The following is a 13,393-nucleotide window of genomic DNA, read 5'->3' on the forward strand; positions in this document are numbered from 1 at the left end:
CTTCATCCCAGAACATCTTTTTTATGCTGGTTTATTTCTCAATAAAAGAAGTTGGGCTGGGATGCTGGTGGCTCACGCCTATAATCCTGGCTGCTCAGGAGGCTGAGATCTAAAGATCCACGGTACAAAAGCCAGCCCGGGCAGGAAAGTCTGTGAGACACTCATCTCCAATAAACCACCAGAAAACTAGGAAGTGGCGCTGTGGCTCAATGGTAGAGCTATCGCCCTGAGCTGAAGAGCTCAGGGACAGCACCCAGGCCCCAGAAACCAAGCCCACAACTGACCCCAAAAAAAGAATTCGGTTTTTTTCTTCTATGTACTGAACATTAGCACTTTCTAAAATTTTTAGTATCTTTTAAATAGTTGGACCAAAGGGTTTCCATTAACAAGTACTTTAGTTAATGAGGGACCAACTATAAGTTACTGGAAGCCAGGCTTCCTGTAGTGTAATTTTGCTAATTGGCAGGAGGTGAAAGGACTCTGTATATAGAACATTTTTGGTTTGGGGGGCTGGGAAGGTGGCTCAGTGGTAGAGCGCTTGCCTTGCATGCCTGAGGCCCTGGGTTCGATTCCTCAGCACCACATAAGCAGAAAAAGCTGGAAGTGGCGCTGTGGCTCAAGTGATAGAGTGCTAGCCTTGAGCTGAAGAGCTGAGGGACAATGCCCAGGCCCAGAGTTCAGGCCCCACGAACGGACCAAAAAAAAAAAAGAACATTTTTGGTTTGGTTCTTGTATTTTCTGGCTATGAAGTGTTGCCTACCCTGGTCTCTTTGGGAAAAAAGTCAAGTTCCCCAAGCTTGATCTTAGTCAGCCACAGTGTCTCCCAGTTAAATGACAGAGGTAGAGGTGAATCTGTACCATGCAGGAGACTCCTTTCTTGTTTCCTGGGAAGTATTCTTGAGGTTATTAGGAACTCTGGTATGTTTCATTGTTCTGACTTGAAGTGGGATAGAGTTAATTTATTTAATCTGTGTTTATTTTTTTCCTTGTAGCTTTCACAAAGTTGATCACAGTAAATGGACAAGAATATCATCTTCAACTTGTAGACACCGCTGGGCAAGTAAGTGACCTCTAAAACGTCAGAATCTCCCGCCGGAAAACATGCCTGGCAGCGTCCAAATGACAGTCCTACCAGACCAGTCCTCACGCTGTGTGGCAGAACATTCACGGCACTCTGCTTTGTCTTCTAAGACACACATGGAGGGTTCCGAGTAGTTTACTTTTCTGAGACCTGGACTCAAACTCAGTAATCTTAATCTTGTTTTCCATCATCGGCTGGCACTCTATTACTGGATCCACACCTCTAATTGTTTTTTGTGTTTTTGTTTTTTTTTTTAGAGTTGTTGTTGTTGTTGGAGGATATTGGGCTTGAGCTCTGGGCCCGAGCACTACCCCTCAGCTCTTCAAGAGCTCAAGGCTAGCACTCTGCCACTTGAGCCACAGCTCCACTTCTAGTTTTCTGAGGGAGTGGTTTATTGGAGATGGAGTCTCAGACTTTTGTGCTGGCTTTGAACTGCAATCCTCAGAGCTCAGCCTCCTGAGTAGCGAGGATTACAGGCATGAGCCACTGGCACCCAGCCACACCTGGCTTCTAAAATACATTCTTAATGTGAGGGTTGATGCGATACTCAATGTAGGATTCTGCATCCCAGAATCAGTGCATCTTAGGAGCCAGCATGAGAATATACAAGGAAGAAACAACTGATTGCATCTTGTGAGTACTTAGTCAGAAAGCACTGGTTCATTTGGCATCCCAGATTCAGTTTGAATGTTTCTTTGGTTTGTGTACTTACTGTGTAGTGGTAAGGTTGGAGATCGTCGAGTGTTGGTTGCTTTTCTATGCAGCAGGTAACTGCCAAAAGTCAAGCTGCTGCCACACACTAACGTGACTATCATAAGATAATAATTAGTGTACTGGAAGTGGTGCTGTGGCTCAAAGTGGTAGAGCACTAGCCTTGAGTGAAAAAGCTCAGGAACAGTGCCGGGGCGCTAAGTTCAAGCCCCATGACCGACAAAAATTATAATAATAAGATAATCAGTATAGCCAGGTAATGTGGAATGGCTCATCAGGGGAACTGATTGGGAGCAAAGGGGACAAATAAGAATAGGAAATTAAGGCCCTTTTGACAGCTTAGCTGCTTGGTTTCCATGGTGCCCAGTTCTGCTTTTCCTAGAAGCCATTTTGTTAGAATGAATTTCTTCTGCGCTGGAGGGTAGGAAATAGAGAAGCTGGGATTTTAACTCCTGGCTCCTGTCCGGCAGCTGTAATCACAAAGGGTCAGGCCGGCAGGAGGCTGCGTGGTCTAATCTGATCTGCCTTGTTGAATGGGGGCCTTTTTCTGGAACCTGGGGGTGTGGAGTGGCCTTGGAATAATGAAACATGAATTCCCAGTGCTTCATGTTTTGGTGTGATTTAGAACTGGAAAGTGACACACACATACACATACATGCCCAATGAAGCAGGAAACAGCTATACTGGTATTAGCACTAAAAATGTAGGAGTTTCCATTCTGAAAGCTTGGAAGACAATACATCAAAAATCAAGACTGCACTTGAGCGCAGCAGCCTGTAGTGGACATTTGAGTCTGTAAGCAGCCATGCTGGTGCTTGCTGTGGGGCTCCTGCCCCTCAGTGTGTGGGGCTCATTGATAGAAAGGGAGGAGTAATGGCCTGTGGGCATGGAGGACATAGGCTCCTAGAACTAGCACGGGCTGTGATCCATGTTGAATTCTTTGGTTAAGAAGAGTAAGAACTTTATCTCCTGAAACTAGACATGCTCAGCAGAAGGGCAGCTGGTCATACTGAGTTTGCTGGTAACAGGTAGAAACACCCTGGGCAAAGAGTGTGGCCGTTGCACATTATGGAACTTTATTTATTTATTGTTTGTTTGTTTGTCGGTTGTGGGGGCCTGAACTCTGGGCCTGGGCGCTGTCCCTCAGCTCTTCAGCTCAAGGCTAATACTCTACCACTTGAACCACAGCGCCACTTCCGGCTTTTTCTGCTTATGTGATGCTCAGGAATCGAACCCAGGGCCACATGAATTCAAGGCAAGCACTCTACCACTGAGTCACCTTCCCAGCCTCTGGAAATTGATTTTTTTTTATCTTTGTTTTTGCTTGCTATTTGTGGGGTGGGGTTTGGCAGTGCTGGGGTTTGAACTCCCCTTATGTGTGGTTTGCTCTTGGTCTTCCTCTCCTGGACCGGGGTGAGGCTGGGAAGTGGCAGGTCTCCAGTCACTGTTGCTGTAGGGCCTCCGTGTTTCACAGGTGACTCAGGACAGTGCATGAGCTTTGCTGGCCCCAGCCCCTTCCTCTGTGCAAGGATGGGAGCCCTGGATCTCCCTGCATGGGGCTGTGAGAGAACACAGGGACTCAGCTGCTGGTGCAGGGTAGGAGGAGGGTGCCACGTCCACCCCTGCAGAGCTGCACAGGAAGTAGCTTTGTGTTTTCTCCTTAGCAGCACAAGATGAGTCTCTCCGGGCTAGAACTGAGGTGAGTGTGGAGTGACTGCACCGGGCTCCGGCACAGCTCTTGTTCCCTTGGCTCGTGTTACTAGTGGATAAGAGTTCTTAGAGACTTTTTGCACAAAATATATCCACATTTAGCTACTTTGAATATTATAGGCAGTTGCTGTGCAGCTAATAGGTTTTTTGTTTTTTTGTGTGGGTTGTGGGACTTGAACTCAGGGCCTGGGCACTGTCCTTGAGCTCTTCTGCCCAAGGCAAGCATTCTACCACTTAGAGCCACAGCACCACCTCCATTTTTCTGGTGGTTAACTGGAGATAAGGGTCTCATGGACTTTCCTGCCCCAGCTAGCTTGGAACCAGGATCCTCACACCTCAGCATCCTGTGAAGCTAGGATGACAGGCATGAGCCATGGCTCATGGCTTTAATAGTTCTTAAAGGTGACATTGGCAGTTGTCAGGTGACAAAGGTCATGTTCCTGGAGGTGACCCTCTCCCCACCCCCGCTTCCTCTTCCACTCCACGGCAGGGAGACTGAGATGACGCTCCTGCATTCAGCTCGTGTGAGCTGGTTCAAGTGAAGACTGGCATGGTGAGAAGAAATGGTCAAGGGGCAAACTCTTCAAATCATCTGTAGCTGGACCCAGTGGTGCACATCTATATATAGTCCCAGCTACACCAGAGCTTGAGGCTTGAGCCCATTAGTTCCAGGACCAGCGTAAGCAACAAAGAGAGAACCCCAACTGCAGGAAGAAAATAACCTATTGGACATGTATTCACTAGTTTAGTTTACTTTTTAGGTGTAAAACGGCAGGCAGTAAGTTAGTGATAGCAATACTTGTAGGCAGTAGTTTTTACTTTGCAGTTTCTATCAGCACTGACTGAGGCACTCACCAGCTAGTGATGAGGACACATGCTGAGAAATGTGCTAGTGAGGAATTTCACCATTGCGTAAACTTACACCCACCTAGCTGTGACAGCCTATTTCCCCTAGGGCCATACTGAACAAAGCACAAGATCAAGTCCACAGCACTAACGGCTAGAGTGGGCTGGAGTGGACATGAGCGCCTGGGCTGCTGATGTGCTAGCGGGCTGCTCGAGCTGACTGCGGCAGCTGCTGCCGGTCCCCCCCCCCCCAGTTGTCCCAGGGATTTGGGGTTGGGGGTTTTAGTCTAGTCTTCAGTTGCATTAACAAAAATTACATTCAGAAATCAACACTCAAATCCAATTTAACAAAAATTGTACTGGTAGTGAAAAGTTCTATTTTGCCTATGAAGTAAGTGCTGTGAAATAGAAGAGGTATTTGCTTTCTTTCTTTTTCTTTTTTTTGGTCAGTCATAGGCCTAAAACTGTGGGCCTGGGTGCTGTCCCTCAGCTCTTCAGCTCAAGGCTAGCACTCTACACAGAGCCACTTCTGGCTTTTTCTGCTTATGTGGTGCTGAGGAATCGAACCCAGGGCCTCATGCATGCAAGGCAAGCACTCTACCATTGAGCCACCTTCCCAGCCCAAGGTACTTTCTGATTAATGAGTATGATACCAAGGACTTCATTTGTTTTTTGTTTGTTTTTGTTTTTTTTTGGGGGGGGGGGTCAAGTTGTGGGACCTGAACTCTGGGCCTGGGCGCTGTCCCTCAGCTCTTCAGCTCAAGGCTAGCGCTCTACCACTTGAGCCACAGTGCCACTTCTGGCTTTTTTCTTTTTGCTTATGTGGTGCTGAGGAATTGAACCCAGGGCCTCAGGCATGCAAGGCAAGCGCTCTACCACTGAGCCACCTTCCCAGCCCTTCATTTGTTTTTTAATGAACTTTACTTACTATACAGTAATTCTGGGCCATCATAAATGTAGTTTACCGTACTATGGGTTGCAAAGTTAACAGAGATGATGGTTGATAGCACGGCACATGGGGTTATATTGCTATAGCCAGGCTCGTCATATATGGTATGGTGACAGTTACATGTCTGTATCTTATCTTATCTCATAAGTCTGTATCTTAAAGCAGTTTGGTAAGTTGCTTTGTAAGATCAGGGTTTAATACATAGTTACATCGTTTGTGCTTTGTCTTTAACTCCTGAAGTTGCTCAGTGGTAACTCTTGGTCCCCCAAAGTATGGATACACTGATTTATTCTAGTGTTTAGATTGTTTCCTCTTTCTCAAATACCTTCTCGGGTGTGTCTAACATAAAAAATAGGACAAGACAGGCACCGTTGGCTCACACTTGTAATTAGAGCTACTCAGGAGACAGATCTGAGGATTGTAGTTCAAAGCCAGCTTGGCGGGAAAATCTGTGAGACTTGGTTGTGGGACTTGGTTGGGCACTATCTACCACTTGAGCCACAGCGCCACTTCCCATTTTCTGGTGGTTAATTGTAAATGAGTCTTGTGGACTTTCCTGCACAGGATGGTTTGTATTTGCAATCCTCAGTTCTCAGCCTCCTGAGTAGCTAGGATTACAGGTGTGAGCCACCAGCGCCAGCTGCAAGAAGCCCAGAGTAGAGTGTGGCTCAAGTGAGAGGGCACTAGCCTTGAATGAGAAAGCTCAAGGAGAGCACTCAGGCCCTGCGTTCAAGTCCTAATATTGTCACACAAAAAAATCAGAACAAATGATAATGGCATTATAAACCAGAAAGACTTGTCATTTCCCATGGTGGGGAGGTTACAAGAGATTCTGGACTTTTCTACCTAGTGAAGAAAATGTGGCAGTGCTCATCTTTTCATAGATGACACAGAGTCCACCATCTTCTCCCCCTTCCGTCCTCTCCTCCCAGGAGCCAGTGCTGCCGTCGCTTCCACCCTCGCGTTCTGGGGCCTCCAGTCATTTCTTAGTCTTGGCTGGAGCCACTGTCACTTCCAAGCCATTCTGAACCCCTCAGAGCTCACAGGTTCCGGGATAACATTATATATACTCTGCTTAGATTGAGATTTTACTCAAATATAATTTTTTTTTCTTCCACAGGATGAATATTCGATTTTTCCTCAGACATACTCCATAGATATTAATGGCTATATTCTTGTGTATTCTGTTACATCAATCAAAAGGTAAGGCTCTAGACCGTTGTGTTGAGTTTCCTTGCTCTGAATAAATAGCACAAATCCTTTTTAAAGGATTCAGCCACATAGTCATGGTCACGGTTACACGTGGTCAGAATCACACGTGGTAGTCCTGGCAATAGAATCTGATTTTTTACTTATCTATACTTTCTTTGGTCAGTGGGGCTTGAACTTAGGGTCTGGGTGCTGTCCCTGAGCTTTTCTACTCAAGGCTAGCGCTCTCCCACTTGAGCCACAGCACCACTTCTGGTTTTCTGATGGTTAATTGGAGATCAGAGTCTCACAGACTTTCTTGCCTGGGCTGGCTTTGAACCACAATCCTCAGATCTCAGCCTCCTGCATTGCTAGGATTACCGGTGTGAGCCACCAGCCCAGCTCATCATCGTCTTTGAATATGCATTTCCTTAGTGATAAGAACACTACTTCTTTTTTTTTTTTTTTTTTTAATGTTATGGGGCCTGAACTCTGAGCCTGGGCACTGTCCCTCAGCTCTTCAGCTCAAGGCAACTGCTCTACCACTTGAGCCACAGTGACACGTCTGGCTTTTTCTGCTTATGTGGTCTGAGGAATCGAACCCAGGACCTTATGCATGCAAAGCAAGCACTCTACCACTGAGCCACCTTCTCAGCCCGAGAACATTGCTTTTTATATCAACTGCATCCAGAATGTGTCAGCTGTGATTTCCACCTTGGTATTTTAGAGTGAAATGTGTAAGAACTATTCAGCAATCTGTGGGACTTTGTTGCACTGTTTTTTTCTGAAGTGCTGGGGATTGAACTCAGAGCCTCCCTTAAAGCTTCATCCCAGCCCTCCCTCTGGTCTGTTTCATACTGTATTAAGAAGCAGTGCTTTTCTTTCCTGTGATTCCTGGGTCTTGAACTCTGGGCCTAGGTGCTGCTCCTGAGCATCTTTTGCTCAAGGTTAATGTTCTAGCACCCAAGCCACAGCGCCACTTCTGGATTTTTTTGTGATTTAATTGGAGGTAAGATTCTCAAGCTGGCTCCAAACTGTGATCCTCAGATCTCAGCCTCCTGTGTAGTTAGGATTACAGGGTGAGCCGCCAGTGCTGGGCTAAAAGCAGTGTTTTTACAGTGTTCCACTGGTAGCTTTCAGAGAATCAAAAACTATGCTATTTAAAAGGTCTAGAGCAGAAATGAACATGTATGAGGTGATCTGGAGCTGCTGTGTGCACTCAGGTCAGACTGGTGTGCCCTGGCACACAGAAGTGTCCCTGCACAGAAGCTGGCTCGAAGCAAATGTGCAGCGCTGAATCCTTTCTAGTGGGTAGTCATTGCTTTTTTAAGGTTATTTTTCAAAGTCCTACTAAGCTAATATTATGCTGAGTTGTAATCAGCAATTCAGAACTGCTGCTTTTCATTGTTGAACCTGTTCTAAGTGGAAAGCACGTCGTTTAATTGGGGTCATCCGAGAGGCTCTCTGCCTGATGAGAGCCCATGGAGCTCCTCTGTTGGGAAGGGACAGGAATCTGGGCTGTGGTGGCGTGGGCGTCCCTGCCCCAGGCTTGCTCTGCGTACTTGAGTCCATTTCTAGCTGGCTCTTTGCCGTGTGAGGATATTTGTTTTTTGGTTTTTGAACTCAGGCCCTGTGTGCTGTCCCTGAGCTCTTTTGCTCAATATGAGCGCACTACCACTTTGAGCCACAGCGCCACTTCCAAATTTCTGGTGGCGAATTGGAGGTAAGAGTCTCTTGGACTTTACTGCCCGGTCTGGCTTTGACCCATGATCCTCCAGTCTCAGCCTCCTGTGCTAGGATCACAGGTGTGAGCCACTGGCACCAGGCTTGTTTTGTTGTTTTTCTTGATATTGGCCATTCTGATTGGGGTAAAGGGGAATCTCAGTGTTTTTTTGATTTGCATTTCCTTGATGGCCAGGGATGTTGAACATGTCTTCATGTGTCTACTGCCCATTTTACTTCTTTTGAGAAATTTCTTGAAGTCATTAGCCCATTAATTAATTGGGTTGTTGTTCCTTTGGAGGTTTATTGTTTGGAAGTTTAATTTTTTGAGCTCTAATCCAAGTATATTTTGGATGTTTGTCACTTGTCCTGATATATAGCTTGTAAAAATCTTTCCCATTCTGTAGGCTTTCTGTTTAGCTTATTAGTGATGTCCTTTGCTATGCAGAAACTTTTACGTTTGATGCAATCCTATTTATTCATCTTTCTTTTTTGATGGTTGTGGGGCTTGAACTCTGGGCCTGGGCACTGTCCCTCAGCTCTTCCGCTCAAAGCTAGCGCTCTACCACTTGAACCACAGCAACACTTCCAGCTTTTTCTGTTTATGTGGTGCTGAGGAATTGAACCCAGGACTTCATGCATGCAAGGCAAGCATGCATTCTACCACTGAGCCACCTTCCCAGGCCTTATCCATCTTTCTTTGAAAGCCCAACAAAATAAGTGCTGTGAAGTGGATACTTGTAAGAGGGTAGGGTGAGGCCAAGGGGAGGGGGGAAGAAGGAAGAAAATGCAGGCAAGGATTCATTGCATATACCACAGCCCTGAGAACTAGAAGGGAAGGAGGGAGTGGGTTGAAGGGGGGTGAAGGTGTTGGTGGTAACACAGATCAAGATGCATTGTACACATGCATTGCTTTGTTAAAAAAAACAAAACAAAAGCCTAGTGCTAGTGCCTGTAATCCTAGCTATTCGTGATGCTGAGATCTGAGGATCATGGTTTATAGCCAGCCAGGGCAGGAAAGTCCATGTCATGACTCTTATCTCCAATTAGCTACCAGAAAACCAGAAGTAGAACTGTGGCTCAAAGTAGTAGAGCACTATCATTGGATAGAAAAGCTCAGGGGATAGCACTGAGGTCCTGCGAGCTCAAGTCCCGCCCCTCCCCCCCCCCCGAAAAAAAATTCAATACATAACCTAAAATATATAGTGAATTAAGGGAAGCGTGGGGTAGGCAGGGAGGGCTGGGGAGAAGGTTGAAAGAAGGGAAGCTCATGCAGATGCGCTGTATTCGTGAAACTGCTTTGGAGAATTTTAACTCCTTTGTACAACTATTTATAGATAATACTTTCTAAAATGAAAATGAGAGAATTTTTGTAAGTAGATAGTAATTGCGCACTTTCTGTCTTGTAGTTTTGAAGTGATTAAAGTCATCCATGGCAAGTTGTTGGATATGGTGGGTAAAGTGCAGTAAGTAGAGTTCTTTCCTTCTTGATTGAACTCATTACAGTTAGTGCTGCTCATCAAGAGAACCTGGCTCTGACGGCTCTGTTTCTGTTTCTGTTTCCTTTTCAACAGAATTCCTATTATGTTGGTTGGGAATAAGAAAGACCTGCACATGGAAAGGTATGTTTCCTTTTCAGTCGTGTGTGTGTGTGTCACTGTTGGTGCGTGCCGTGTGTGTGTGTGTGTGTGTGTGTGTGTGTGTGTCACTGTTGGTGCGTGCACGTCCTGACCCTGGGTGGTGGACTCTCAAGGCTAGTGTGTTGTCCCTGAGCTTATTTATTTGAGGCTTGTTTTCTACCACTTGAACCACAGCTCTTTCCAGCTCTTCTGGTTAATTGGAGGTAAGAGTCTCACGGACTTTGCTACCTGGTCTAGCTTCAAATTGGGATCCACCAGCCCTAGGCTTAAGTCATTTATGTATGAAATGAAGCCTGAGGAGATTCAGTCACCTTAACATCAGTTTTCATTATTGCCCAGAAGTCAGTGTGTAGCTGTAGGGTTTACCCATTCAGAAACGTGGCCCTGGGTGGAGCCATGGCTCCAGAGGTAGAGTGTCAGCCAGTGAGTGAACAAGTCAGATTGAGAATTCAAATCCTGGAAGGAAAAAAAGTAAAAGAGAAATGTGGTCATGAGGCACAATGGAGGTGAAACTACAGTGCACATTGAATGCCACATCATTCTAGAAAGAGAGAAGATGTTCTCTTGTGGCTCTCTACTGTGACAAAGGAGAAGGCATTCCTTGTTCTTGCCGCGGTTTCTCGAATGGGCTGGGATGGCAGGGTGATCCTGGCGCAGGGGCAGCACCCCAGCAGCAGCTCGCGGCACATGCCAGCTGTGGCCTTTCAGAATTTCCTCTGCCCTCGGGTGCTCGCAGCCCCGCTGGGAAGCAGGTGGGTGTCCAATAGTGGAATAGCTCGTGTTCTCTGAATTGCATGGACTTGCTGGATCGTGGGTGGCCCAACAAGGCCTTGTGTTTTCTGTTCCCCACCAGGCTTGACTTAAGCCCCTGTGTTGTTCCTTGTAACCATCACGCCGTGTCACGCGGTATAGAAGGCTGATCAAGAGTTGAGCCAGTTCTATTAATTATAGATGTTGTATGTCATTTTAAAAACCCACAGAATGACATGCTCTCTTTCTTTTAGGGTGATCAGCTATGAAGAAGGGAAGGCTTTGGCAGAGTCTTGGAATGCAGCTTTTTTGGAATCTTCTGCTAAAGAAAATCAGGTTCGGAACCTGTAAAGTTCATTTTTCTCTAGTTCTCCCCAGCCATAGGCCTGTGTTCTTCCTGTTTAGCGTTGCTAGCTCCTTTTAGACTTGATCCATTTCTGACACCAAACTTTGGAATGCTTTAGAAAGCACTATGCAAAACTATTGTTGTTTTTATTTTTTAATCATAGGTTAGTACAGAAATAAGTCATGACACAGAAAAGCTATTTCTGTTACCCTTTTCCCTCTTTTTATGTAGAAGGAAATGAGTCACGTGCCTCTGTTACTCTTTCTTTTTTATTCTTTTTTTTTTTGTCCAAGACTCAGCCTCAAACTCAGTATCTGACGCACCAGCTGTTTCCCAGTCCGGCCGACAGATAGCCTATTAAAAGCACGTCTAGGCGCATGCGGCTTCTGTTCTGGGAAGAACATCGCTGCCTTTTCCTTCTGCCTCTATGGCCTTAGTTCAGACCAGGGCCGTTTTCTTACCACACACACTTCCTTTGCCCGTGGAATTGGATGAGCCGAGGACTGATCCCCGCAGTCCTCTCCCCGCCCACTGGCGCAACGCAGGCACACACCTCTGCTCCTCGGCCGCTCTGCGCCCTGAGCTTTTCCTGGCTTGAAGTGCCCTCTCTCCCGCTGTCTCCTTGTTCATGCTTCCTAATGTCTAGGCTGTTTTCAGCATGTGACCTTGTTTAATGAATAGGTCTTCATTTCTCTGCAGAAACGCCAGCTGGTGAGGGTGGCTGGCGGGTGCCCGGCCAGTGCCCCTCCCGCCCCCCCCGCCTCCTTCCCGGGATGACACCCTGCCCCCCATCACCTTGTCACCGCTCAGCTGGATAGTGTGTCCTCTCTTCCCTAACCCTGAGTTCCTTCCCAGGTCCCAGTCTCCCTTGCCTCGCTGTCCTGTGGTGGTGGGGGCGGTGCTGTCTGACTTGTGTCCTGAGTTGAGATGTGTTGGGCGTCGCATGTGCGCTGCCTCGTGCGCGCCAGCTGGCCAGGGCTTCCTGGGCGGCGCGCGACAGCGCAGAGGGCTCGGACGACCAGAGCCGCCGCCAGCAAATGGCGGAGCTGCGTCTAAATGGAATTGAATCAGATGCTTATTAGGTGCCAGATAGGCGCACTTTGTTTTTAGATGTGAGAAAGTAAAAGTCAAGAGAAGTTTACCTCTCTAAGGTTATGTTTGTTCCAGATGTAAATCTAACCCAAATCTTACCCTTTCTGGTGTGCACGGTGTGTACTGGTAATCAGTGACCCTGAGGCCGCACCTTACAGGGCGGGCTGGGCCCCGGGTTGGCTTGAGACGTGTTAGGAGCACAGACAGCTCATTCATGCCAGCGTGGCGGGATGGCAGGCGAGGATGTGGCTGGTGTTCAGGGGACGGAGCCATGAATGGCGCCTCTGTTCCCAGGGGAGGGGAAGCCAGGTTATCAGCGTGTGGACAGAGGGGGCGGGGCCAGCACAGAGCCCGCCTTCCTCCGGGCTAATTCCTGGGTTCACCCAGAAACTACATTTGGGCTTGTAGGCAACGCAAAGCATCCACAGGATTCCTGCTCGTGGGTGGAAAGCGAGTCTGCGTGTGCCCCCCGCGTCATGGCCACGCTGGTCAAGGCTCTGTGCGGCTAGACATTGCCAAGAAGGGAGATAGATAAAGGACCCTGACCACAGGGCGGCTGGGCCATGCAGCCAGGAGGAAAGAGAAGGGGGCCACTGTGGGAAATGTCTTAGGGTGAACAAGTGGGGTGCGAGTGGGCTTGAGCATTATTGGGCTCAGGAGACCGCTAGCAAGTGAGCTGTGGTCTTCCTAGGCCCTGCCCATAGGCCCTTGATGCCAGTGCTGCCCGTCCACGGTTGAGGGCGAAGAGGCAGGAAAAGCCCAGAGTAGAGAGGGACCCCAGAAATCCAGAGTAGGGGAGGCAGCCGGCACAAGTGGGGAATGGACCCACCCCCTCTGGCCTCCATCTGCAGAGTGGGGCAGTGCTGTCTTGCGCATGCCCTGCAAGTCAGGAAGTAGTCCTTAAAACGAAGTCCATGGAAGTGGAGACGCTCGCGCCTGTGTCCTAGCTGCTCAGGAGGCTGAGATGGAGGATCGCGGTTCAGAGTCAGCCCTGGCAGAAAAGTGCCCGTGTGATTGTTTATCTCTAATTAACCACTCCAACACTGGAAGTGGTGCTGTGGCTCAAGTGGTAGAGTGCTAGCCTTGACCCAAAGCGGCTTAGGAACATCATTCAGGCCCCAAGTTCAAGCTCCACCACCAACAAAGAGTGGAGATGTAGCTCAAGTGGTAAAAGCACTTGAATGAAAAGCCTGGAGTAAAAAAGCTAACCAATAGGGCTGGGAAGGTGCTCAGTGGTAGAGCGCTTGCCTTGCATGCTCAAGGCCCTGGGTTTGATTCCTCAGCACCACATAAGCAAAAAGAAAAAAGCCGGAAGTGGCACTGTGGCTCAAGTGGTAGAGTGCTAGCCTTGAGCTGAA

General features: G+C 47.7%; 1 protein-coding gene across 1 annotated transcript; it reads left to right on the plus strand.

Annotated features, from left to right (window-relative positions):
* Window positions 1–982: 982 nt before the first annotated feature.
* On the plus strand, window positions 983–10,963 carry Rheb (Ras homolog enriched in brain; the record flags this gene model as incomplete). The annotated part of the gene is made up of 5 exons (XM_013027224.1): window positions 983–1,060; window positions 6,418–6,500; window positions 9,617–9,673; window positions 9,782–9,829; window positions 10,852–10,963. Coding segments are annotated over 5 exons (363 nt in total), but the record flags the coding sequence as incomplete, so codon positions are not given.
* Window positions 10,964–13,393: the final 2,430 nt, after the last annotated feature.

Source organism: Dipodomys ordii, unplaced genomic scaffold (genome assembly GCF_000151885.1).
Source record: "Dipodomys ordii isolate 6190 unplaced genomic scaffold, Dord_2.0 Scaffold101, whole genome shotgun sequence".
Classification (NCBI taxonomy): Eukaryota; Metazoa; Chordata; class Mammalia; order Rodentia; family Heteromyidae; genus Dipodomys; species Dipodomys ordii.